This window comes from Sorex fumeus, unplaced genomic scaffold, assembly GCF_029834395.1.
Source record: "Sorex fumeus unplaced genomic scaffold, SorFum_2.1 ptg000048l, whole genome shotgun sequence".
Lineage (NCBI taxonomy): Eukaryota > Metazoa > Chordata > Mammalia > Eulipotyphla > Soricidae > Sorex > Sorex fumeus.
This window is the reverse complement of record NW_026606105.1, coordinates 15,869,463-15,895,208: the sequence shown is the minus strand read 5'-3', so window position 1 is coordinate 15,895,208 and position 25,746 is coordinate 15,869,463. Positions and strand designations below refer to the sequence as shown.

The following is a 25,746-nucleotide window of genomic DNA, read 5'->3' as shown; positions in this document are numbered from 1 at the left end:
AACCTACTGTTTTGAGATGTGAGGGAGGGGAAACATGCTCTGCTTTATGATTGCAGTACAGTTTTCACAGGGACAGACTCCTTGGTCTACTGCTTTCTGAAGTGTTTCTTGGCCTTGGAAAAAGTCAGTTGGCTGAAGTTGACTAGTTGCCTTCCCCAGGTTGGATCATGATCTTGTCAAGTAATTGTCTTTAGAGGATTGGCCTTCAGAACAAAAAAAAAAAAATACTCACGGGGAGCAGGGGGAGCTTTTCTTATAAAATGAATGGTTTTCCCTGCCTCTCCTGTTTAGGTGGTGTCTTTCTCTTTCTCCCATTTTTAACATCTCAGTGACTGGTGCATGTTGTATTGGACAATACAGAAATAGGATATTTCCATCATTTCAGAAATTTTTACTGGAAAGTGCTATTGCACCGTCATGTTGCTATTAGTATTTTGTAGAAGTTTTACAGGTTTCTGGTATTTATTTTTGTCTTCTAAATTTTATGCTATATGCATTTATTATTTAAAAATAGACCGTAATCCTTTTGAACCACAGGTACCCATTCTTCAACTGCCTTGGTATTACCTTACACATAATGGAAGCTCTTTTATAATAATGGACTGTGTGTTGTTATTGATTACTGTGTTGGAGGAAGAGGAGTGAACATGATAACTTGCATGAAGTCTTAGAATTTTAGAATACTGGCATGGTCATGTTCATTGTATAGTCAGTTGCTCTGACTAGAGCCAGAAGAAACATGAAGCTAAGAAATTCAGCCTTTTGCGTTCTGCTGAGGAGTTCAAGTCCTTAGAGATACATGATGTGGTTAAGGTTATCTAACCAATTAGTGGCCAGCCTCCTTGGTTTTATGATGCTTAGTTGTAGTTGGTTTCCTCTAGATCCATTTTATCACATCACTCCACAAAATGATACAGGCTTTACGAGGGTGCTTTTAAACTTTAAGAAAGGGAAACTATTCTGCAGTTGAATCCTTCACTCTTGAAAATGCTCTACTCAGTTGACTTTATCACATCAAAACTAGAAATAACTTTTGAGTACACAAAACTCCAAATTTAAAAATTGACTGGTTTTACTAAGTATCCTGAGCAGCCATTAGCTGGAAAATGAAGTGCTCCATTCCCTTTCCCTCAGGTGCTACTTTTTATATTTATTTTAAGTATTCTTAAGAGAAACAATTTAAAGGACATCGCCAAACAGATTTAGGGCAATCAAAAAAAGACTTTCAAGACTTTGATTTTCCCAATTTCAGGTGAACCCAAAATGTCCAATAAATTGTCATACCATAGCACTGTAGCACTATAGCACTGTCCTCCCGTTATTCATCAGTTTGCTCAAGCGGGCCCAGTAACGTCTCCATCGTGAGACTTGCTGTTACTGTGTTTGGCATATCGAATACCATAATGAGTTTTAATAGTTTGTTTCTGACATTTAATTGGGAATATGTATGTAGATAGAGTACATTGAAAAATATGCACAATAGAGACATTTTGGGAAAAGCTAACTTCAGTATTTCAATTGCCCATATATTTCATTTTGAATTTTTATAACCCTAATAGAATAATTACAGCTTTGCTTTTGTAATCTAAGAGATTAGCTGTTGTTCACTTTTATTACCTTCAGTTTTTATCTTGCATTAGTGGGAATGAAAACGTACATATAAAATTAAATTAACTTTGATGAAATTAGGAAGCCATTTTAATCCTAAACCCATTTCTTTTAGCAGTCTTTTTTTTCTACTTAGCTATTTTGCTTTTTTACATTTTAAATATATCTTAGAATGCAGATGTTTACCCTTATTAGTAAGATTTTTCTTTATCAGTTGAATCGTTGTATACTGAATTGTGTATAACCATTGTATTCTTATTATTTTTATTTTTCTAAATATCACTGGAGCGATAGCACAGCGGTAGGGTGTTTTGCCTTGCACGTGGCCGACTCGGCCAGCTCGGGTTCAATTCCTCCACCCCTCTCAGAGAGCCCGGCAAGCTATCGAGAGTATTTCACCCTCACAGTAAAGCCGGCAAGCTCCCCATGACGTATTTATATGCCAAACACAGTAACAATAAGTCTCACAATGGAGACGTTACTGTGCCCGCTCTCGAGCAAATCAAAGAACAATGGGAGGACAGTGCTTAATTTTTATTTTTCTAGATAAATTGTCTAAAATTTAAAATTAATTATGGAGTGTCTAAAAGAGTGGTATGGTTATATTTTTGAGTTATGAACAACAGAAACCCTCAAATGAAAAGTCTCCAATTTTTATTTTCTAATTTCCTAGAGTCTCCTCTATCTTATATTGGCCTTATTCTGATCTTTATACTGACTGGCTTATTTTTTCTCTTAGTTATCCTTTTCTGTTTTGGCTTTCTCTCTTGTTGACTTAGTTTTCTTACGTATTTTTTTGCCTTAGAATTTTATCTCCATACTTTATCTCCAATTTTATGTCTAATATCTCCTGTTAGAGGTCTCTAGCCAGGTAGCTTAGCTGTCAAAGAGGTGTTTGTAAAAGAAAGTCAACAGATACAGAAACATCACTGGCTTGCTCTTGCAGCAGAAGCTATCTGTCCACGGGAGATTTCTGCATTAAAAACGGTTAATTGGGACCATGCGTGACTGCACAGGAGGAGAGGTGGATGTTTCTTGCTCAGTCCTATGAATTAGAGCAAGTGAAAGTGTTGATGGTGGCTTTTATAATAGCAGTAGTGGATTTGTAGTTCTTCAGGAGAGCCTGGCAAGCTACCGAGAGTATTCGATATGCCAGACACAGTAACAACAAAGTCTCCAATGGAGACGTTACTGGGCCCGCTCGAGCAAATCGAGCAGGAAGAAGGAATGCTATGGAGAATGTTGTGATGGTAATTCTGTTACTGATGTGGAAGTTCTCCTGTTAATAGTCACTTCTCTAACCTAGTTTCATATTGTAGTTTCACATTGGCCTTGCTGGAGTGTGGAACAAGATTTGAGGGAAGAAACATCTGGGAGGGTGAATTTAAAACAATTTACAGATTGACTTAAAGCTTTGGGAGATGATCTGTCACTTAACATTTTTAAGAGGCAACAATTCTTTATTAGTTTTTTCTTTATTTCCTCTTAGGTCTTAGAATAAGAAGTAAAAGTTGAGCCTAATTTGATCTTTTGATCATCATATAGTCAGTTTAGCCATAAATGTGGGAAACTTGTCATCACAGCCATAGAATTTTTATAATTATTATTTTCACTGTTAATAATGTTTGTTATAAAAGCAAAACGTTAAATAGATGAAAATAAAACCCCTTAATGGTATTTAAGCTTCATTTTAAATTTATGTTGATGCCTTTGTAATTTGATATAAATTAGATCAAATAATGCATGTTTGTTATTTATGATGCAGGCTGGAACGATAGCACAGTGGTAGGGCGTTTGCCTTGCGCATAGCTGGCCCAGCTGAGGAGGGTTTGATTCCTCCATCCCTCTCAGAGAGCCCAGCAAGCTACTGAGAGTATCTCGCCCAAACGGCAAAGCCTAGCAAGCTACCCGTGAGGTAGTCGACATGCCAAAAACAGTAACAAGAAGTCTCATGATGGAGACGTTACTGGGCCCACTCGAGCAAATCGATGAACAACGGGAGGATCGTGACCGTGATTTATGATGCAACATATGAATAATAGGGTTTTTTCTTTTTACAGTAGTAGAATCCTATACGGAGTTGTACACACTTGGTTTTGGCCCTTGTGCACACTTTGATTGTGGTGCTCACAGTGGGTGGGGTGTTGACACACTTGGTTGCTGTGCCTGCACACTTTCGCTGTGGTGCATCACACTCTGTGGTTGGATGTCAGAGATCGCACACTTTTGGCCTTGCCCCAGGAATCACAAGTCACAGTGGCCCTGGGATCACAGTGTCATGTGTCGTGGTGCAGGCTGAGGCTAATGCCCAGGACCCTGTTACCTCTTTGTTTTTAACAGTGTAGAAATGTAAAGTTAACTGATACAGAGCTTAAAGGATTCTTTGTAATAAAAGTATGATGTTCCTTTTTTTTCTTTTTTTTGGGTCACCCCAACGATGCTCTGTACTCAGGAATTACCCCTGGCGGTACTCAGGGTACCGTATGGGATGTTGGGAATTGAACCCGGGTCGGCAGTGTGCAAGGCAAATGCCCTACCCGTTGTGCTATTGCTCCATTCCCAACAATATGATGTTCCTTGGTGTGTGTGTAGGTATATTTTATAATTCATCTTCTATACAAATACTCCTATACTACACAGACAACACATAGCAACCTCTGTAAGAATGTCCATACGTACTGATAATTTTATTTTTGTGGGATAAATTTCAAAATGATAGGGCTAGTGAAAGAATATGAACATTTGCCATTTTAATAGATACTGAAAATTAACTTTCCAGAAGGCTGGTATAATGAAAATAACCTACCTGCTTTCCATGACTTCCTGATAAGTGTGTTTTCATTTCTCAGTTTGGTTGGTGAGAAGGGATACCTTATGTACTCTTTTTTTTCTGCTGCCACAAATAATACAAAAGGATTTAAAGATTTTTTTTTTTTACCAATTTAATGGCTTCAGTGACATGTATTCTTTTTGTTTTCTTTTTTTATTAGTGAGACAATATAGTTTTTTGCTTTTGTGGGTCACACCCGGTGATGCACAAGGGTCACTCTTGGTTCTGCACTCAGGAATTACTCTGACAATACTCAGGGGACCATATGGGATGCTGTGAATCGAACCTGGGTCGGACGGGTGGAAGGCAAACACCCTACCCGCTGTGCTATCGCTGCAGCCCCCCTTGCTGTGTGTTTTTTTTAAATAAATTTTGTTGTTCCTTTTTATGCATTATTTTTTTTCCCTTTATTTTATTTTATTTTATTTTTTTTTTAAGTTGTAGATTTACAATTTTTTGTGCTTTGGTTTCAATTATACAATGATCAGATACCCATCCCTCCACCAGTGCCCAATTTCCACCACCATAGATAATATCCCTCCCACCCCCATCCCCCCATCCCCCCTGTCTCTGTGGCAGGGCAATCCCCTGTGTTCTCTCTCTCCTTTTGGGCGTTGTGGTCTGCAAAAGAGGCATTGAGTGGCAAACATGTTCAGTCCATAGTCTACTTTCGACAATATGCATTATTTTTTTGGTGCAGCTTTTTTTCTTATTCTGTTCTTTGTTAGTCACAAAGATTGTCCCAGGAACTCTTTAGCAGTTGATGCCTTTCTCCTGGGGCAGGTATTCAAGATCACATTGGTTCTCCTGTGGTCAGTGTTTTGTCCGTCCCCTGTCGGGCTTGTGAGAGGTGCTCACTTGACTTAATGTTGAGATGGAGGTGATCTGAAATACTTTCAGACTTCTGTCTTTCCAAACCTTCCCATTTTTGGTTTGTATTTTACTTCTCTTTTATTTGTATTTCAACTTAGTATAAGTAATCGAATTATAGGGATAGTTTCATGGATCCATTTTGACACTTTCTACTAGGTAGCAGTTTATAAGTACTTCCATGGTAACATTTTGACTTGGACTTAGGGATATGAGGGTGAAAACCACCAGCTCAGACACTCTCAGCATTTTATGTCACTTTCCACTTCCTTTAAAAGTACTTTCTTAAGGGCTGGAGAGGTAGCATAGCCGGTGGGGCGTTTGCCTTGCACGAGTACTTTCTTAAGCATACACCCTCAACTTTCCGATTTCTTTTCTTCACCTTTGGCTTTTCTCAGTCTCTACCTCCTTCATCTTTCTCCTCTGGGCTCCCTAACTGATGGGCCCCTAGAGCATCATCCTCCAGCTTCTCTTCTCCAGTTCCATCTCATTCTGGGCCATGGCTTCAGATTTTTAGAAGAGATACACTGGTCTTGAAAGAGAAATTGTTTACAAAGCTGGGATTTCTCTTGCATTTCAGTCTCATAACCAATTGCAGCACTTTCAGTGCGTGTTTAATAGCTTTTCAGAATCTTCCGGATCAGGACTAGTCTGTTTGGCCTTGACTTCCACATTTAGTGGCCCAGCTCCCTTCTCACTTTGTAGCATGGGGAGCTCCCCCATGTCATACATTCCTTTTCTTTCTCTTGCTTTGTTACATTTTTATTCATAAGAGTATTGTTCCTTACTATTTTTGCCATTATGAAGATGTTTTTCCAGGTGTGAGAAATGTTAATCTTCTATTACTATTTTTATTCACTTCTTATTACTTATATTTTTGCTTTATTTTCTCTGATTCATTAACATTCAAAAGTTATATTGATACACTGGCTTAATCTTCATTAGTATTTAGCTGTGGTTTTCAACCAACAAGTACTTGTTGCTTTAAATTCCCCCTGGATTTACAAATTTTCTACTTCGGTATGTCTGTCACGATTCACTTTGTTATTATCTGTGCCCCTTCATGTGGATAGTGTTTCTGCTATTCTTCCAACATACATTCTACTTTGTTACTTTAGGTCCTTTTTATGTGTAGCTATATTAGATGGTGTGTGCTGTCTTTTGCATAGCATTAATGTTTCTGTTTTTATTGTTTTATTTACTGCTTTTTTGCTTATTGGTTTTTGTTAATATTTTGTATTAACAATTTAGAATGTAGGTAGCATATTTTAATTCTAATCCTGCCTGATTCTAAGCTTTTAAATAGTATTCTTAAATATGTTTTTTCCTTTCTCACTTTCAGAAACATTATTCCCAGGAGCTATAAAAGATGATGAAATAAGCTCGTTTACGTATCTCCTCGAAATCCTCCCTGCTCCAAATTTATTATACTTTGTCATTTTTATGATCCAGGTTTATCATAGATAGGCTTTATTCATGCTTTATAACTTACATGTCAGTGATTTAAAAAAAAATCCTAGTTTTTTAGCTTTAACTTTGAATTGTATTGCAGTTTTTTCATAGTTCTTATCTCATACTGTTTTATAATTCTTGCAAACATATTTTCCACAGATTTTGAAAGCAGTATATTAATTTTAGAAAATTCAAAGTATAAAGGTGAAACTATACTTTCATTGAAAGTTGTATTAACAATTTATGTTGTCTTTTTCCTCATTTATGACTATAATTAAACTTTAAATCATCACATATATTTGTATATAGCAGTGCTCAGGGCTCACTTTTGACTCTGTGATCAGAGGTAGTTACTCCTAGATCTGTATATAGTGTTAGGATTGAATTAGGATGTCTGCCTGTAAAGGCAAGCACTATCTCTCTGGCTCTGTTGTATTGGCAGTTTCCCCCCTTATAGTTCTATCTAAAATCTTGTAAACTTATTAAATACCGTCTATGTGAGGTACGGGTCTAATTTTTTAAAAATGTGCATTTTCATTTTGGAAAAATTTTAGAATAACAGAAAAGTTGCAAAGTTAGCTCACTCTTACGCCTCTCCCTCATTTTACCTATTGCTAATATCTTAGATTACCTTGATATCTTTGTCACAACTAAATTACAGACATTACTGCATTACTGTTACCTGAACTCCACATTTTACTTAAATTTTGTTTCCCCACTAATGTCCTTTTCATCATCTAGGATCCCATCCAGGATGCCATAACTTTAAGTTGTCATAACTTACTCTTCTGATTGGTGACAGCGTCTTACTCTGTCTTTTTAAAACATACTGAGAGTTTTGAGTATCACTGGCCATGTGCTTTGTTGCATAATGCAAAAATAACAAAATCTTCAGCATGAGTTTGTTTTTCTAATTGTCAAAGGGGGCTTGTCCATTCTGCTTATGAGTATTTATTTTATATTTTGGATTAGAATGCACTGCTACTTTGTAAATTTTGTTGCCAAAATCATTGCTGTTCTGGCCATTCTTAGATGTTAGCTCCTTTGTGTTGCTTTGACTATGGCTCAGTCCTTTTGGCTTTGCTTTTTTTTTTTTTTCTTAAGCAGTACAGAATGCTCCAGGCTTGTCTTATGAATTCCTCACCCCAACGTTAGAGACAGAATCTGTTTCCCCCAGAGTCCCAGTTTTCATTGTTATTGAAGATGGTGTGTAGAAACAAAGTTTTGTGCGCTGGGGGTGTGCATTGCTATGGGCACTAATAGAGCTAGGAAATACTGCTAGTGTGTGTGCATGGAAGTACCCATAAGTTGGTAACTTCTTTTGTGACTGTTTATCTGTTGTTAAGCTAAACTTGCCTTCACACTGACATTGCTGACTGTAATCCAGTTCCACTGGATTTGTACTAACCTCTCTGCCCTTGTTTGCTTCATTCCTTTGCTTATTTGTTCAACCCCAGTATCCATGCAGAGTGTTTCAGAATTAACTCATACTTCTGTGAAAAATGTCTTTACCACATAGTGTCATTTTTATAAATAGTTCTTTTTATCTTTAATCTTAAGCGTTTCCGTCGAAAAGCACTATCTTCCAAAGTTGATCTTATCAGACTCTTTTTTTGCCCAGTTTTGCTTTGGATGCTGTGTTTATAAGAGACCCCCTTGATGCAAAGATTGTTTATATATAATGTTATATAGCTTTGATATAAATAGATAACATCACAGGAAAATTATAGATATAAATATAGAATATATGACATTGTTTCATTGGTATTTTATTACTTTGTTTCAGCCTTATATCTAAATAATGTACAGTTCATTTTATTACTAGGTAGCACTGTAGCACTGTCCTCCCTTGTTCATCAATTTGCTTAAGGGGACCCAGTAACGTCTCCATTTTGAGACTTCTTGTTAACTATGTTTGGCATATTGAATACGTCACTGGTAGCTTGCCAGGCTTTGCCATGCAGGCGAGATACTCTCGGTAGCTTACCCAGGCTCTCCGAGAGGGGCGGAGGAATCGAACCCGGGTGGGTTGGGCGGCCGCGTGCAAGGCAAATGCCCTACCGCTGTGCTATCGCTCCAGCCTTTGTTACTAGGTATGAAGTAAAAACTGTACACACATATATGCACACATCTATATTCACGATCTAAAATTTTATCCTCCTGATATTTTAAAATCTTTAATTCGATTTTCTTTTTTTTCTTTTTTTTTTTTTAAGTTTTAGGTGTTCTATAGCACCGTATTTTCAGCATCTGGTAGATTTGTCTTATTTTTGAACACTTGTGTTCTTTTTTAATATGGGCAGGTTGGCATTGGGCCAACACCCAGCGATGCTGAGGATTTATTTATTCCTGGTCCTGGGCTTGGGAGTGGTCCTTGGTGGTGCTCAGGGACCAGTATCTGGTGCTGCGGTGTCAGGGCCCTGGCCAGTTGACCCCCGGAAAACTGGAGTATGAACCCCTGAAGTTGCCAGACTTACTCCCTAAATGGGAGGGAATGGGTAGGGGAGAAGCCTCTGCCCTGGCCTTCTGCACACTGCAGGATTCCGGGATTCCTGGATTCCTGCTGCTGCCCATAGCTGCCAGAAAGAAAGCCACAGAGGGGGGAAGTCTGGTGGTCAAGCAGTTCTCCCGTTTACTGGCCCCTACCCAGGGGTTCTTATACGTACACTGCGGGGGGGGGGGGGGGGGGGGGCGGGGGCGGGCAATCCAACATATAGCTCGGTTCCCTAGTACGGCACGCATGCTTCTCAGGCTTCTCAGGTAGGTGCTCCTACAGATGTCAGTTAATGATTTACATATCCTGCTCTTAGGGCCAGGTTAACAATATGAATAGGTGGGCACCATCATGTCCCTCATTCTTAACCAGAGTGCCTGCCTGTGGGGGGTGCTGGGATGGCCCCCTGGATTTTTGTAAACTGGGCCAGCTCTTGCTTCCAGGGGCAGGGGATTTGGTGAAAGTCTCAGGCTAGCTGCTGAGACCCCAACACTGCGATTGAGCTGAGATTGCCTGTACAAGGCCAAGTACCTTAGTCCCTGCTAGTGAATCACCAACTCCATTACTTTTTAAAATTAATTGCTACTATTTTCTTATTTCAGAAACATTTTAGTGGATAAACCAAATGACCAGTCTTCAAGGTGGTCTTCAGAGAGCAACTATCCACCCCAGGTAAGGTTATGTGGAACTCCTGATATAATTTTAAGAAGTCAAAATTTTAATAGCCATTTATTTGATTTATATTAGTTGCCATGAATCCGCTAATAGTTTTTCATTACTTGAAATCATGAAGTAAAATTTTCACAGCGGTAGGGCGTTTGCCTTGCACGCAGCCAACATGGCCGACCCAAGTTCGATTCCTCCGCCCCTCTCGGAGAGCCCGGCAAGCTACCGAGAGTATTCGATATGCCAGACACAGTAACAACAAAGTCTCCAATGGAGACGTTACTGGGCCCGCTCGAGCAAATCGACGAACAACGGGAGGGCCTTTCTTTACCTTTACCTGCCAAAAATTTGCAAAAATTTTTAGTTGTATGGGAAAATGCAGTGTGGGATTTGATGACACTCAGACTTTTTACTTCTATCTGCAAGAGTGTCTGAAATCAATTTTTATTTTCTCTTGATTACTAATGATGCAGAACTAAGTTTCCTATTATCTTTTGTGGATGTGTTAACTAAAAAGATCTGCTGTCAGGCTGTTACTGTTGAGCAGTCACTGATCTGTATACTGGCTGGTCTGAGCAGTCCTGGCTTCTGCTGCACTTATGACAGACTGTCAGTATGTAAATATTTGTTTTCTTTTGAGCCTCCCAGCAGTCCTGAGTAGGCCTGTGGCCGAGCGCTAATCCTCCTGACTGCTGGCCTAGCGGGCCAGTGCTCAGACCAGGCAGTATGGCGCTGCTCATGTGCTGAGGTCACCAGGGCCACATCCAGTGGTGCAGAGGGACCACCAGGCTTGTGCCTTGTGGTGCTCTTGGTCCGTGGGGAGCTGGGGATCAAACTTGGGCCTAACTCAGACAAGCCAAGAGCTGCAGCCCCTTATGCTGTCTCACCAGCCTTTGTTCTGAAAATGTTTTAGAAAACGTTCCTGCATTGATCTTTAACAGTGGTTCAATGACTGCCTTTTAGGGAAAAACAAACAGTGTAGTGAATAAAGTCTTTCCTTAGCAAATGGTATCTGAGGTCATTGAAATGTAAAACTGTTACTCATTTATATGTTTTAAGCATCAGCAGTTATTGTGTCCATATATTTGAGAAACTTAATGATCTGCTAGGTAAACAGATGGGTAAACATAACAGTTTTTTATTCTAGTATAATTCTTGGAAACCTTGTCTTGGTATTTATTTTCCTTTATATTGGTTTTTGACTGCATACCATTTTGGAACACCTGGTATTTTAAATGTTTTATTACAAAATATTATGCCTGAGACTTAAACACATCTACTTGCTCATTAACCATCTTTAGAAGTAGAAAATATCTAAAATCCTTTGTAGCCTTTAGTTGAACCTCATATTGTGTTTGTCCTTTCTTCCCACCCAAAAAAACTATTATTTTAGATTTTGTTAAGCATTTAATCACAGTAATATTTATGAATATGTTACAGATACTCTTAAATTTTAACTGGTTCTGACTTTAGATTAATATGACATAAATTGAATCAATTTCTGTGACTTAATCACCTTTTTTGTAATATTTGATATTTTTTTCTTTTTGTAATTTTTTTTTTGTTAGTGAAACACCATGAGGTACAGTTGTAGACTTACAAATTTTTGTACTTGGGTATCAATTATGCAGTGATTGAGTAGATTGAGTACCCATCCCTCCGCCAGTGCCCATTTTCCACCACCACTGATCCCAGTATCCCTCCCCCCCCTTCCCCCCCCCCCCCCATACCACCTTGCCTTTGTGGCAGAGCATTCCTTTTTTTTTTTAAATGTAGGAGTACTGCTATTTATTCAGGCACTGATTAGCTGATTGAATTGGGCATGAACTCCACCTTACTTTTTTTTCATAATTTTATTTATTTATTTTTCTTATATTTATTGAATCACTGTGGGAAAAGTTACAAAGCTTTCAGGTTTAAGTAAGTCATACAATGATCAAACACCTTTCCCTTCGCCAGTAATCATTTTTCACCACCAAGAACCCCAATATACCCCCTCTCCCACCCCTCCCAATGCCTGTGCGGGAGATGATTTCCACTTAACTCTTCTCTACATTGATTACATTCATTATTTTGACAAAAGATGCACCATTATTGTTTAGAATTCCCCCCCCCCCCCCAACAATCAGAATTGCTGAAAAGACATTGTGAAATACTTTGTTTTTTATAACTGGTTATGAGAATCATATAATGATTTTGAATTTGGTTTCTGTGCATCTGGTGTTATGGCTGTGCCGGAGAGCCACTCATGGGGGGCAACTTGTGACCTCAGTAGGGTGTGAAGGACGAGCTGTTACTGCCCCACTTCCCATGAGACTGCAGTTGCCCTGTCACTGCTGGCTCATACCTGGCTTTCCAATAAGCTCTGAGGTGGCAGCCACCTTGCTGCTGGGGGGGGGGGGGGGATGGGGGATCACATACACACACACACACACACACACACACACACAAGGCAGAAGGGAGCAACACCCTTTCCCTCCCAGGGAGGCGTGGCGCCATAGTTTAATGTATGGTCCATTCATTTTTCTGCCGCAAATTTCTGGGCTCTGGATTAAGTTCTTTTGCCTCTGTAGCCATGGCTGTGCCGGAGAGCGGCTCGTGGGGGGCAACTTGTGACCTCGGTGAGGCATGAAGAACGAGCTGGTATCACCCCACTTCCCATGAGACTGCAGTTGCCCCGTCACTGCCGGCCATACCTGGCTTTTTAATAAGCTCTGAGGCGGCGGCCACCTTGTATCTGGTCCAGATGCATTTCTGCCAAAAGTCGCTGGGTTTAGAGATTTGTTTCTGAGTCTCTGGGATCATGGTCGTTAAGCAGCTTTATCAGGAGCCAGAGAGGCTGTTTGTAGGCGGTGACTCGGGGTCTCGTTGGAATGGGGAGGAAAGGGCTGATTCCACCCCCATCTGGTGATGACAAGCATGTCTTGTCACTGCAGGCCCAAACCTGACTGTCCAGTGGCCTCTGGAGGATGGCGGTCACCGGGCCGCTAAGGGGAACAAGCCAAGGCACAAAACCTATTCCCCCCTGGAGTGGCCCAGCGCCAGTAACCTACTGCAGGAACAGGACGCGTTTCTGCCAAAAGCCTTTTGGGTTCCGAGATTCGTTTCCGAGTCTCTGGGATCATGGCCATTAAGCAGTTCGATCAAGAATCAGAGAGGCCATGCCTCCAATTATATAGCTGAGCCAGAGGTGGTTTGTGGGTGTGTCTCCCACATACCTAACTTTTGGCCGTTTACTTTCTTGGTAAACTTTGCCCCAAGTTTTTGGGGTCTGGCCAAAGACACAGCAGCAATTTTGGGGTATCTGAAAGTCTGATGGTGCCATCAGGCTGCTGATGCACTCGCTTCACAGGCACAGATTGACCTGCTGGTGGCACCATACCCCCTAGGGCATTCCCTTTTGCTCTCTCTCTCTCTCTCTCCTTGTGGGTGCTGTGGTTTGCAAAAGAGGCATTGATTGGTAATCATGTTCAGTCTATAGTCTACTTTCAGCATGCATCTTCCATCCTGGGAGGATCCTTCCAACACCCTTTATTTGGTGCTCCCTTCTCTATCTGAGCTGCCTTTTCCCCCTAGCATGGACAGCTGACCTCCAAACCATGGAGTGAACCTCCTAGTACTTATCTTGGCTATTCTTGGGTGTTAGTCTTCTATATAATATTTGACTTGTTAATTTTGCTATGAATAATCCTAGTTGATTTTCAATTCTGTTTCATATACCAGAATGGGAATATACTAAAATGTATTCATTAAGGCAAGCTTTGACCTTTTGTTTTTGTTTTTTAACCTTTTATTTGCTATTACTAGCAGGCTACTATGAACATTTTTATTCTATGTCTACTGGCCCATCAATACAGGACTTACTATAGGGAATATACCATGGAGTAGAATTGCTGAATCATAGACTAATAGTTGTTTCTACTTTTATTTGATAAGGTAGATCTGTTTTCATAAACTGTTTTCATAAGGTGGTTTTAATTGCCTTTTTTACGTTATATTCATGCCTCTGCATATGTTTATGGACTTGCATTGTATTCTTCTATCTCTTCCCAACTCTGTATATTCATTGAAACTGAATATATTATGTGTTTTGGAAATTTTTTTCTATATTAATGTTTTTATATCACTTAAATTGAGCCCATTGGGGAGGGGGTATTTTATTTTATTTTTGATGTTTTTAATTTGAGCCACGTCTGGCTGTGCTCAGTCTTACTCTAGGTTCTGTTCTCAGGGATTATCCTGGTGGTATTTAGGGGATCATACTTGGTGCTAGGGATTGAACCCTGCCTGGTAGCTTGAAAGGCATGTGCCTTACTTGCCATACTATCTCTCTAATTCTAAGTTATTTATTTATTTTTTCTGTTATAACAAATTGTAAAAACCTCCTTACTCTGAAATTATCTTTATTATAGAACAAAATTAGAATTAATAGATGTTAATATTTTTTCTTTGCTTATTCAGTATTTATAATCCACATACAGTGTCTAATTTTAGGTACATTTTAAAAGGCACCTGGGCTGGAGAATTAGTACAGGAGGTAAGGTGCTTGCCTTGCATGAGGTGGACCCCAGTTCAAATCCACACTAGATATGGTCTCCAAGCACTGTTGAGAGTAAACCCTGAGTTCTAGAGTAGCAGTTACCAAAATTTTTAAGCATATGAGACTGATTCATCATGGAAATTAAGACATGAAATCTATTTTTCTTAAGTTTAATTACAACCCAAATATCCAGGGTTTCCACAAATGTTCTCTCAAAACACAGTAATTCTACCAGAAAAAATATAATCATTCCAGTTGTTACTTTTTAAGGTGAGTGTATGTGATGGAATGCATATATATAGCCTTAGTGTATAGATACATAGCAAGTAATATCATTCTTCTGGAGTTCAGAGTCAGGTTATAGTATTTATTTCTAACTCTTGTTCTGAAAGTTACAAACAGGGTTTAAGAGAGAAAGCATATGCACACATACATAAAGCTTATGAAAACTTGAACCCTAAATTGCTTTATTTTCATGATAAGTATAAAACAAAGGGATTTCTTTGGTTCCCCCCCCCCTTTAATTTAAAAAAATGCCCGGGGGGCGGAGGGGCATGCCCAGTAGTGCTCAGGGTTTACTCCTGACTCTGCACTCAGGGATCGTTCCTGGTGGGGTTCTCGAGACCACATGTGGTGCTTGGGATTGAACTCAGGTCAACCATGTGCAAGGGAAGTGCCCCCACCCCCCAACCCCTGCTGTACTGAAACTCTGGTCCCTAAAACAAGTAACAATTCTAACTTCTGGAGATGGGAGTGTGAGTAGCCATGTAATTTATGGGGTAAATTACATTGGGACTGAGTAGAGGAGAATAACTGAAGAAAATTCATCTGTTACTCTTCATCCTCATGATAGTCTTACCCGCATTTGGTACTCAAATTCTCAATTATCTGGGACCCCTCCCAGTGTGATTTTAGTTTTAAGTGTTTCTGACTGTTAGTGATCTAAAGCAGTGTTTCTCAACCCCCTGAAAATCAGATATTCCAAGGGGTCACATGTGGAAATTTCATCAGTGGGGGGCAGGGGGTGGGCAGTTGGGAAGTTAAGGGGATATAGGGGCTGGGGGAGGTGGTACTGGTGCTCTAGCACTAGACTAGGTTAGTTGATAGGACAGGTGACCCCTGGAAAGGAAACAGGGTTAGAAGGGGACCTAGTGGGGAAAAGGATCAGAAACCCAATCTAAGGTTTTCTTTGCAGAGTAATGTTCATCCTGTCAGGAGATGGTTACCTTTATCACTAGCGCTCACACTGTCTCCACTAACCGTTACTCAGGAGAACTAAGCTGTGGTGCTGAGGGATCAAAGGTTTGCTAGGAGAAGAGGGATATCAGGTAAAGAAGAGGAGTACCTGTGACACTTAAGCCTTTTTACACCAAATAATTGCATACCATATTTAAAGAAATAAAAATATACAGGTAAAGACCGATTAAAGTTGTTTGACAGACTTAAAAATGGACCAAAGAAACTTTGCATAAATAATACCAAATTTAATTGCAATAAACTCTTAAGTAAAAGTAGAAAAAAACTAGGTGAAACGGAAGAAAATGAAATAAAAAGTTGTAAAGGTATAATGATTGATAGATAACAAGGTATTAAAATGTAATGGGACCTGTATTCAAGGCCATACAGGAACCCAGAGAAAGGAACCACTTCGGGGGCTGCTTTTCCACCGAATGTCCTTTGATTCCTGAAGAAGTGACAAAGATATTTAGAAAATAAAGGGTACATTTTTTAATTTGTTTTTCTTGGATCACACCCAGTGTTCTGTGCTCCAGGATCATTCTTATGGTGCTCAGGGACTGTATGGGTGTGGGGGGTTAAACCCACATGCAAGGCTAAAGCCCGATCTACTGTGCTATTGGTCCATCCCCTCGAATGTTCATTCTTAATGTGTTTTAAGTTTTTCAGTATCTGTTACTAAATCTGTACTTGTTATTCTCTCGTATCAAAAATATAATGGAAACTTACCTAGCTATGGGAGAAAAACTGTTAACTCTCTAATAACAATACAACTGGGCATTGATAGGAAAGCAAAATGTGATAAAATTTATCACTAAAGTCAAAATGTGATTAGACATGGGAACTTTATCTAAGATGTGCTTCTAAGTTAGTACGTGTATTACACTTCAAGTTAGAGAATTTATATTTCATATTTGGTATTTGCTCGATTTGCTCGAGCGGGCCCAGTAACGTCTCCATTGGAGACTTTGTTGTTACTGTGTCTGGCATATCGAATACTCTCGGTAGCTTGCCGGGCTCTCCGAGAGGGGCGGAGGAATCGAACTCGGGTCGGCCATGTTGGCCGCTTGTAAGGCGAACGCCCTACCCGCTGTGCTATGTGCCAAAAACAGTAACAACAAGTGAGACATTACTGGTGCCTGCTCGAGCAGATCGATGAACAACAACGGGAGGACAGTGCTACAAACTAATTCTTTTCCTTGGATTTAGGCGTGGTGTATACATTTTATATCTTCACATTGCACCTAATTAACCAAAATATAAGGCAAAGCCAGTCAAACCCCAAATCTCAAAGGATAGTCAACTAAAGAAAAAGGAATGAAATGACAGGGAATGCATTAATAGAAAGTTAAGAGATAATGTTATTTCCTGCAATTACCCATAAAGCTTTTTCCAAAAGTCATATTATCACATATATTAATTTGAAATAAGTACAAAGACTTGATGACTGAAAGAAGAACAATTTTAACTTTTCTGTGGCTCCTTGGGTGTAAGGAATATGTGAGCCTAAAACAGTTTTTGTATAGTGCTCAGAGCTTTGACTTTGGGGTTAGTGAATCATAGGAATACTTTTCACAGCCAATAGTCAGAGGTCCCAGTGGTTTGAACCAATAGGATCACATACTTGAAAGCTTGAGCAAGTCAGTTGCTGGTGAAAGTTGAGTGCTTCACAGATGGCAACGCTGAGAGTCTCTTGATCTTTTTTCTTTCAGCACAGCAGTGGTGGTTGAGGCTGTAACTGTTGACATAAGTAAGAGGTAGTATTTGTTCTAGAAATCAAGAGCATCCCACAGCAAGCTTTTTGCTTGCATCTCCTTGATCAGAATTTTGTCCTGTACCTGCCTTTAGTTGTAGGATAGCAAGGAAGACTGGGTTGAGAGTGGAGTTGGTCGGCCACATAGTGTCAACTAGAGTTAGGTTGATTTTTAATCTCAACTCTCCCAATTGTAAAATTACTCAAGTTTTTAATCACAACTCTGCCATTTGTAAAATTTCTTCATTTGTAAAATTGGAATAAGAGGATCCTTATTATTATTAAGATACTGCTCCTATTTCTCCTGCTTCTGCTAAAAAAGGCATGTAAACATTGAGCTTATGCCACTTAGGGGAATTAAGTGTTCACCTGGTGTTAGCTCTGATTTCATCGTCACACTTTTTCATGTCACATAACATAAAGTTTAGCATTTTCAGGCAATTAAGTGGCATTTAGTATACATGTAGTATTGTACAACTATTAATTTCTCTGTGACTCCAAAATACTTTTATTACTTAATAAGGAAATGTGGTACCTGTTATGTTAAGCAATCTCCTTTCTCCAAAAACCTAGATCCTAACAACCACTAACCTGCTTTCACATCTATAGACCTATCTGTTCTGTGTATTTCTTGTAAATAGCACCATACTATATGACCTTTTGAGTCTGATTTTTTTCTCTTAGCATGTTTCAGAGATTCATCCATATTGTAGCATACATCAGTACTCCACTACTTTTAATGATTGAATTATAGTCCATTGCATAGAAATACTACAGTTTATCTATTTACATTGATGGGCCTCTGAATTATTTCACCATTTGGTCATTCTGACTAGCATTGCTCTGAATATTTGAGGACTTTTTTCCTTATTTTTATTTTTTACTTCTATGATAGCACAGCAGTAGGGCATTTGCTTGCACGAGGCCAGCTCGGCTGAGCCAGGTTCGATTCCTTCGTCCCTCTTGGAGCGCCTGGCAAGTACCGACATCTTGCCCGCCCGATATGTTATGCCAAACACAGTAACAGTAAGTCTCACAGTGGAGACGTTACTGAGTCCGCTCGAGCAAATTGATGAACAACAGGAGGATAGTGCTACAGTGCTACTTCTATGGAGTAGATATCTAGAAATAGAACTTCTGGGTCAGTGACAGTTCTAAAGGTTATCCTTTTTGAGTACCTGCCAAATTATATGCTACATTGCTGAAACATTTTACAATTCCTTTAGCAATGTGTGAGAGTTCTATTTTCTCCATTTCCTTGTCAATACTTGATTTTTTTCTGGGGTAAAAAAAAACCCTGACTATTAGCATTTGTGTGTGGAGTTTTATTTTGTTGTGATTTTGACTTGCATTTCCCACTAACATCTTTTCATGTTCCTGATGAACCCATCTTCTTTCCAAAAAGGGCTGTTGAAATCCTTTGCTAATTTTTAAATTAAATTGTTGGTCTTTGCTGTTGACTATAGGAATGCTTTTTTTATATATTCTGTATAGATTTATGTATTCTGGATATATATTTATATAAATAAACCTCGATATGCCATACACAGTAACAACATGTCTCATGATGGAGACGTTACTGGTCCCGCTCGAGCAAATCGATGAACAATGGGAGGACTGTGACCGTGACCAGATATATTTGCAAATCACACAAATCACAGATCATCCTGTTATTCGTCGATTGCCTCAAGCAGACCCCAGTAAGATCTCCTTCATCCTAGCCCTGAGATTATATTCAAGGCTCTTTAGGAGAATGAGACCCGTCATTGTTACTGGTATTTGGCATATTGGGTCGCCACGGGGAGTTTGCCAGACTCTGCCGTGTGGGCAGGCTACATTCGGTAGCCTGCCAGTTTGTCAAAGTAGGAATGAGATGTCATAATAAGATGTCGTGCAGCCGCAAATGCGGCCACGTGGTTCCGGGAGCTGGTTTTTATAGTCTCTGAGTCTTGGCCGCTGATGGGATTACACGGCGCCAGGGGGCCAGTTGATGGGTGTGACCCCCGCCTACTGGAATTTGGAGGATCTGGGTGGAGGATGCTCGACTCCAATCCGAGTAGGCTTGGAGATCTCCGCCCCGGAACCCACGTGGCTTTGTCCCTCTGCCGGTATCTTCAGGTGTGCGGAGAGTGGTCTCATCATGGTGGTGGCTGGTCCTGGAGGTCTTCAGCTGCCGGGGCCCTGGTCGGGGGTGGGAGGAAGGCTCAACTCGCTCCCCTCCAAGGGACCCCAGCGAGGAATAGCCAGGCACGGGGGCAGGAGACTGCACTGTTCTCCTCCGAGCTGGTTTTTATAGTCTCTGAGTCTTGCAAAAAATATTTGCAAATATTTTTCCCATTTTTCATTTTTTAAATAATGTCCTTTGGTAAAAAATGTTTCAATTTTTATTGTTTAGTTTATGTTTTTGTTTCTTTCACTTTTGGTGTCACATCTAAAAATCCATTGTCAAATCGATTCTGAAAAAAAAATGTACCCTTATTTTCTTCTAAGAACTTTATAGAATTTTTACATGTATATTTTCCATCCTGAGGTAATGATTTTTAGGATTTTTTTATATCCATTTTGAGTTAATTTTTGTGTGTAGTATGAAATCAGACTTCTGACTTAACTCTTATTATCCATACCACAGGTATTTTCTATTATCATGAAGCATGAAGTCTGCCAACAAAATGTTTTGGGATTTAGAAAAACATTTTATGAATGTCGTTTGTTTAATCAGTAGTAATTTTCTTTCATTTTTTTAAAACTGAAAACAGTCTGCAAAATGTGCTCTCTAAGTTCCTTTTATATAGTATATAATAGGACAGTTTGAGTTATGTTTGATCTATCTATAGTACGTGTGGACTTTGAAATAAAATTTGCAGGGGTGGTTAGTATATACCTTTCTAGATTTGTTACTGATCTTGAACATTGAATTTTCTGTTGAAGTATATCAGATGAGAATATGTAGTGGTTGCTTTTATTTTACCTAGTTTTATCTAGTACCCAGCTGTTTACTGTTAGCATCAGTAAAAAGAAATCTCCCAGTGTAGATGGGATAGGATAGACCTTAGGTGTTTTTTTTTGTTAACAGAACTTTCAGAAGTTGTATTTTAAGTAGAGAATATAATTTGACTATTTTATATTATTTTATTTTTTTTTTTCAGTACTTGATTTTGAAGCTTGAAAGGCCTGCAATAGTCCAGAATATCACATTTGGAAAGTATGAGAAAACTCATGTCTGCAACTTGAAGAAGTTTAAAGTCTTTGGTGGAATGAATGAAGAGAATATGACGGAACTATTGTCTAGGTGAGTCATCAATCACTGTGAAGAGTAAAGGGTTGTCTTCTAGACAAGCCACAGTCATTTTTGTAGCCAAGCTGCATGGTCTGATTGTTTTATTTTTTCAAGATGGAAAAAATATTTCTGTTCTTAGATTGATAGTGCCTTATTTTTTTAGTATTGTTGGTTCAGTTGGTCCATTACTTGTTTTTGTTTTGTTTGGGGGCTATACCTTGACTAACTACTGGATCTGAGCTTAGGGATCACTCTCGGAGGTGTCAGTGAATCATATTGGGTGCAGGGGACCAAACCCAGGTTAGCTGCATGCAAGACAAGTGCCCTAGACTCTGTACTATTTCTCTGGCCCCATGTTAGTGAATTAGTTTAAAACCATTAATTATAGTTAGAAAAATTTTAACCATCAAATACTAGTTGATATCAAAGAAGAAAGATAATTTTTCTCTTTTTTCTACTTATTTCTTAATCTTGTTTTGAACTTCAGCAATACATTCATTAAAATCTTTGCTAAATTTATTTTCAGTCTTATTTTTGAACTTTTAGAAATATATTCCGCTTTTTTAATAAAACCTTTGCAGAAGAAACATCATTCTGGAATTTTCAATAAATTGGAGACTAAAAGAAAAATTATGTGACTGCACAGAGCAGCATGGTGCCTGCCGCTAGGATGGAACTGTACTAAATTTGGATTTTAACAGCATAGAACAGCAGCAGTGAAAGTGCTCACTTGCCCCTTAGGTAATCAGACATCAGATAGATAACGGATGACCAAATAGTGCCATAGAGTTTTAGGATACGTTTGTGGTGTCCCTCTTGCACAACAAATTATACAAATACATGTTACCTATGTATTATTTTTGACTTAAGTATTTCAGGATGTAAGAGCTCTAAAAGGTAAGTGACTTTTCGGTTAATGTTTTTCATCAGTTCTAGTTGGAGAGAGATGGTAAATATTTATTGTGATTAAATAAGGTGAATGCTTTCGGATCTATAGTAAATTTGCCTTTGAGAGTGGATTGAGCTGTAAGAAAACCTGGCATCTTAATTCGAATTAGGTGACTTAATTCTTTGACAGATTCTAATATTTGATACTCAACATGGTCAGCTACGAGTTAGTTGTTTTCTGATTTTCTGTTTTGTAATTAGATGTTTTATTGTATTTGGGGATACAGTAAAGCCTTTAGGTTCTTCACACATTTGCATGCGTGCACATTTGCATTTTTTAAATTTACCTGGAATATTTTTAATTAGCTATTGCATAAATAAGACTATAGTTACAATGCAGTCAGTATGTTTTGAATTGTTTTCTTATATTCGCCTGCTGCTTTATATTGTCTTTGTCATATATCTTGAGTTCTGATTTGACTTGAAATCTAACAATTATTTAACCTGTATTTTAGTGTACTTACAAAATTGTGAGGTCAGATTTGAAAACTTTATTTTTTTCCCCACAGTGGATTAAAAAATGATTATAACAAAGAAACATTCACTTTGAAGCATAAAATTGATGAACAGATGTTTCCTTGTCGATTCATTAAAATAGGTAAGATTTTCAGAAATCTGCCATAGAAATTAAAGTCTATATTATCAGACAGCATTATGCCCTGTAAACCATATTTTACAGGGCCCCCATTTTGTTTTTTAATGGGAACACTTCCAGTTTCTCACTTAATATGAAGGCTGCTTTTGGACTGCGGAAGACAAAAGATGAATAATTGTAAGAGGCCACGTCTCTTAGAACATAAAAAGATTTACTGTGTGAATCTTTGCAGAAAAGTTTTCAGAGCCCTTAATCTGTTAAAACTGCAAAGGTTTATTTCTTGCTTATCTTTGGGGCTTGAGGGAGGTTTGGAACACATCCTCGGGGCTTGCTTTTGGCAGTGCCTGTGGGACCATACACAATGCAGGGGTGGAAGCCAGGTTCATTGTATGCAGGGCATGGTACCATCTCTCTGAGCCCCCAGTACAATTATTTCTAGTGGAACCAAATATTTCTTCCTTGAAAGAGTCTTTAAAGATTTTCTAAGATAAAGTGGCTTGATCACTTTGATTGTTTATGAAAGGTTTACCAATTATTCTAAAACTACAACAGACCAAATACTAGTGAATTCCTTAAGACTGCATTTTGGTTTTTTTTGTTCTGTTCTTTCATATTCATATTCATTTTAAAAATGACAAAGTGTTTGCTAAACATTGTTAATTTTATGACTAATGTATTGTAAAATATTTGAGAAATACTACTTAAGGTTTATAATTAACAATTCTTTTAAGGAAGTATTTGTCATGCCTCTTCAAAATTAAATTTTTAACGATCTTTTATTTTCCTTTGAGATTTATTGTTTAGAAGACAGGATGTTTGTAGCTTGAGTCGTAATTCCCACCTCTGTTGAATATCCAAAAATTTATGTTAGAATTAGGATTAAATTCAATCCCAGTCTTTAAAGAATAACAATAAAAGCCAGAATCCCATGTTTTGATTGGGAGAAAATTCCTCTTTCTGAAGCAGTGTTCTTCATAGTCATTGCCAGTCTGTTGTATTGGCCTGTTGATTTCATTGCATCAAATAGAATTTCTGAAGTCTTCATAAAGACTGCCTATGAAGAAAAGATAGTTGTTGCTTTTAAAACTTTCTTTAGGGGGTGGAGTGATAGCACAGCGGGTAGGGCGTTTGCCTTGCATGCGGCCGACCTGGGTTTGATTCCCAGCATCCCATATGGTCCCCTGAGCACCTCCAGGAGTAATTCCAGAGTGCAGAACCAGGAGTAACCCTTGTGCCTCGCTGGGTGTGACCCAAAAAGCAAAAAAATAAATAAAAATTTTAAAAAATTTCTATTTTAGGCATCTTGGTTTACAATACTGTGGAAGGGTTCTTGCATAAATCATTCCAGCACCACACCCTCCATCTGAGTGTCTGTTTCCCTTCACCATTGTACCAGTGACGCTGTTCCATCCCATTTCCTCTCACTCCTCCTCCCTGTGTTAGGCTTTCTACTGAAGACCAGTTTTTAGTTTGGAAAAGCTAATTTTTCACTATTGCTATCTAGTGTGTTACTTTCTTCTCTAATTATAATAGTTATATAAATAATACAATTTATAGTAAATAAAAGCCTATTTTTCTGTGAGAAACAAGCAATGGTGGGTTTTTGTTTGTTTTTGTTTTTTGGGGGCCATAATCAGAGCTTCCTTGTGACTCTACCTCAGGAATCACTCCTGGTGGGGCTCAGGAAATTTATGTATTGCCTGGGATTGAACATGGGTCAGCCATGTGCCAGCTGAACTGTCACTCCAGCCACAAAGTTTCTTCTTAGTTTTTAAATAATCCTCCTCCCCTTGTCAATCCTAGTGTTAGAATGAATTTAATTTGGGTGACTACTTCTTTACTCCTAATGAGTAATCCTCTCCTCTGCATGCGGACTCCCCAGTTCTTAACAACTTTTGGATAGCTTTTACAGTTATGTGATCCTAAATTTCAGATATGGAAGCGGTAAAAATACCTTACTATTTTATATTATAGAGTTATACTACATAGCTTTAAAGTATTTAACTTCTATTTGGATTAGTTATATAAAGTCAAATGTTCTCATTTTCTGATTTATTTGTGCTTTTTGGGTTTTTTTTTATTGGTTATTAGTTTTCTTTAAAGGAGACTGTTACTGAGGCTTCGATAGTTTTTAGTTCTCTAGTATTACTCATTACAGAAGTTTGGGTAAAAATCTGTGTAGAGTTTCTGGAGAGCAGTACAGCAGGTATGGTGTTTGCCTTGCATGAACCCAATCCGAGTTCTGTCCATAGCACCACCAGGGATACATACAGCCCCTAAGCTCTTCTTGGAGTGATCCCTAAGCACAGAGCCAGGACTAAGTACTGAACTTGCCAGGTGTGGTCCCCAAACAAACAGATCTGTTTAGGGAAGTAATATGTTTGTTTTTTTCCTTCTTAAAAATTCATGAGGGCCTGGCAGTACAGTTCAGGTAGCAGCACTCCTTGGCTTTTGTATGTGGGAGACCCTGAGTTTAGTCTCTGGCATCACTGCCCACTTCCAGTACTGCTGGGTGTGGCCCTGATGACACCAGCCTGCACCCCGTGCTGCCTAGCACTGCTGACAGGAGACCAAATTGTCCAGTCCACATTGCCTGGCCTAGTCTTCTGAGAGTGGTTCCTGTAAAGATATTTTTATAGATTAATTATACATTTAGCTGCATTATGACAAGAAATCCGACCTTGCCAGTCCCGCATGGGCACAGTGATATCTTTTACTTTGTTTTGGCCCCCACCACCACTTGGGCCACATCCCAGGCCGAGCACTGTGAATGTTAGGTTTTAGGCAGAGTGTTTGTTGGAGCTTTCCAAATAATGTTAGACATTTACTGACCTATTTGATATTTATGATAATGACATTTAGATAACTTCCTCTCTCTTTTCTCTTAAGAGATACAAATTGTTCTTTGTAGTATGTTTACTTTCTAGTCTTTTCCTAGCATTCTGTTAATAAATGTTCTTTGAAAATAATAGTGTGGAACTAGGAATTAGTATTTTTATTCCTGTAACTTTGTACATATCTAATGCAATTTTTGAGTGATGTGTAGCTGTCTTGGTAATTTAGCTCAGATTTATTTACCTGGTTAAGATGAATTGGTTAAAATTCCTAAAATGTGTTTGACTAGTCACATTTATATTTTAGTTATGTTTGAAAGATGTTTATCCAGAAAAAATTTTTTCTTAGGTAGCACAATTTCTAAATATAGTCAGCCTTTAATTAACCAGTAATGTAGGAGAACTAAACATGACTAAATTAGTGTTAAGATGATCTCCAAATCATATTTGACATTTAGATATATTTTTCAATTACAATGAAAAATATCTATTTACAGTGAATATAAACATATTCATTGAATTAGTTCATAAACTAGACAAGGAGAATAAATTTATTTGTTCTTTTAGCAGAGGCTAATTTTTTAAATGAAGCAAAATAGTTTTATTTAAATTTCCCTAAGTATGAGGGCGGGGAGAGAGAGAG

The 25,746-nt window shown here is 38.6% G+C and overlaps 1 protein-coding gene across 5 annotated transcripts in view; it reads left to right on the top strand.

Moving 5' to 3' along the window:
- MKLN1 (muskelin 1) overlaps window positions 1–25,746 on the top strand; it is a 346,539-nt gene that overhangs the window by 227,677 nt on the left and 93,116 nt on the right. For all 5 annotated transcript variants that reach the window (XM_056123894.1, XM_056123893.1, XM_056123892.1 and 2 more), the window contains 3 exons: window positions 9,857–9,926; window positions 20,596–20,738; window positions 22,184–22,272. In XM_056123894.1, the coding sequence (XP_055979869.1) occupies window positions 9,857–9,926; window positions 20,596–20,738; window positions 22,184–22,272 (302 nt within the window). The remainder of the gene's footprint in view (window positions 1–9,856; window positions 9,927–20,595; window positions 20,739–22,183; window positions 22,273–25,746) is intronic.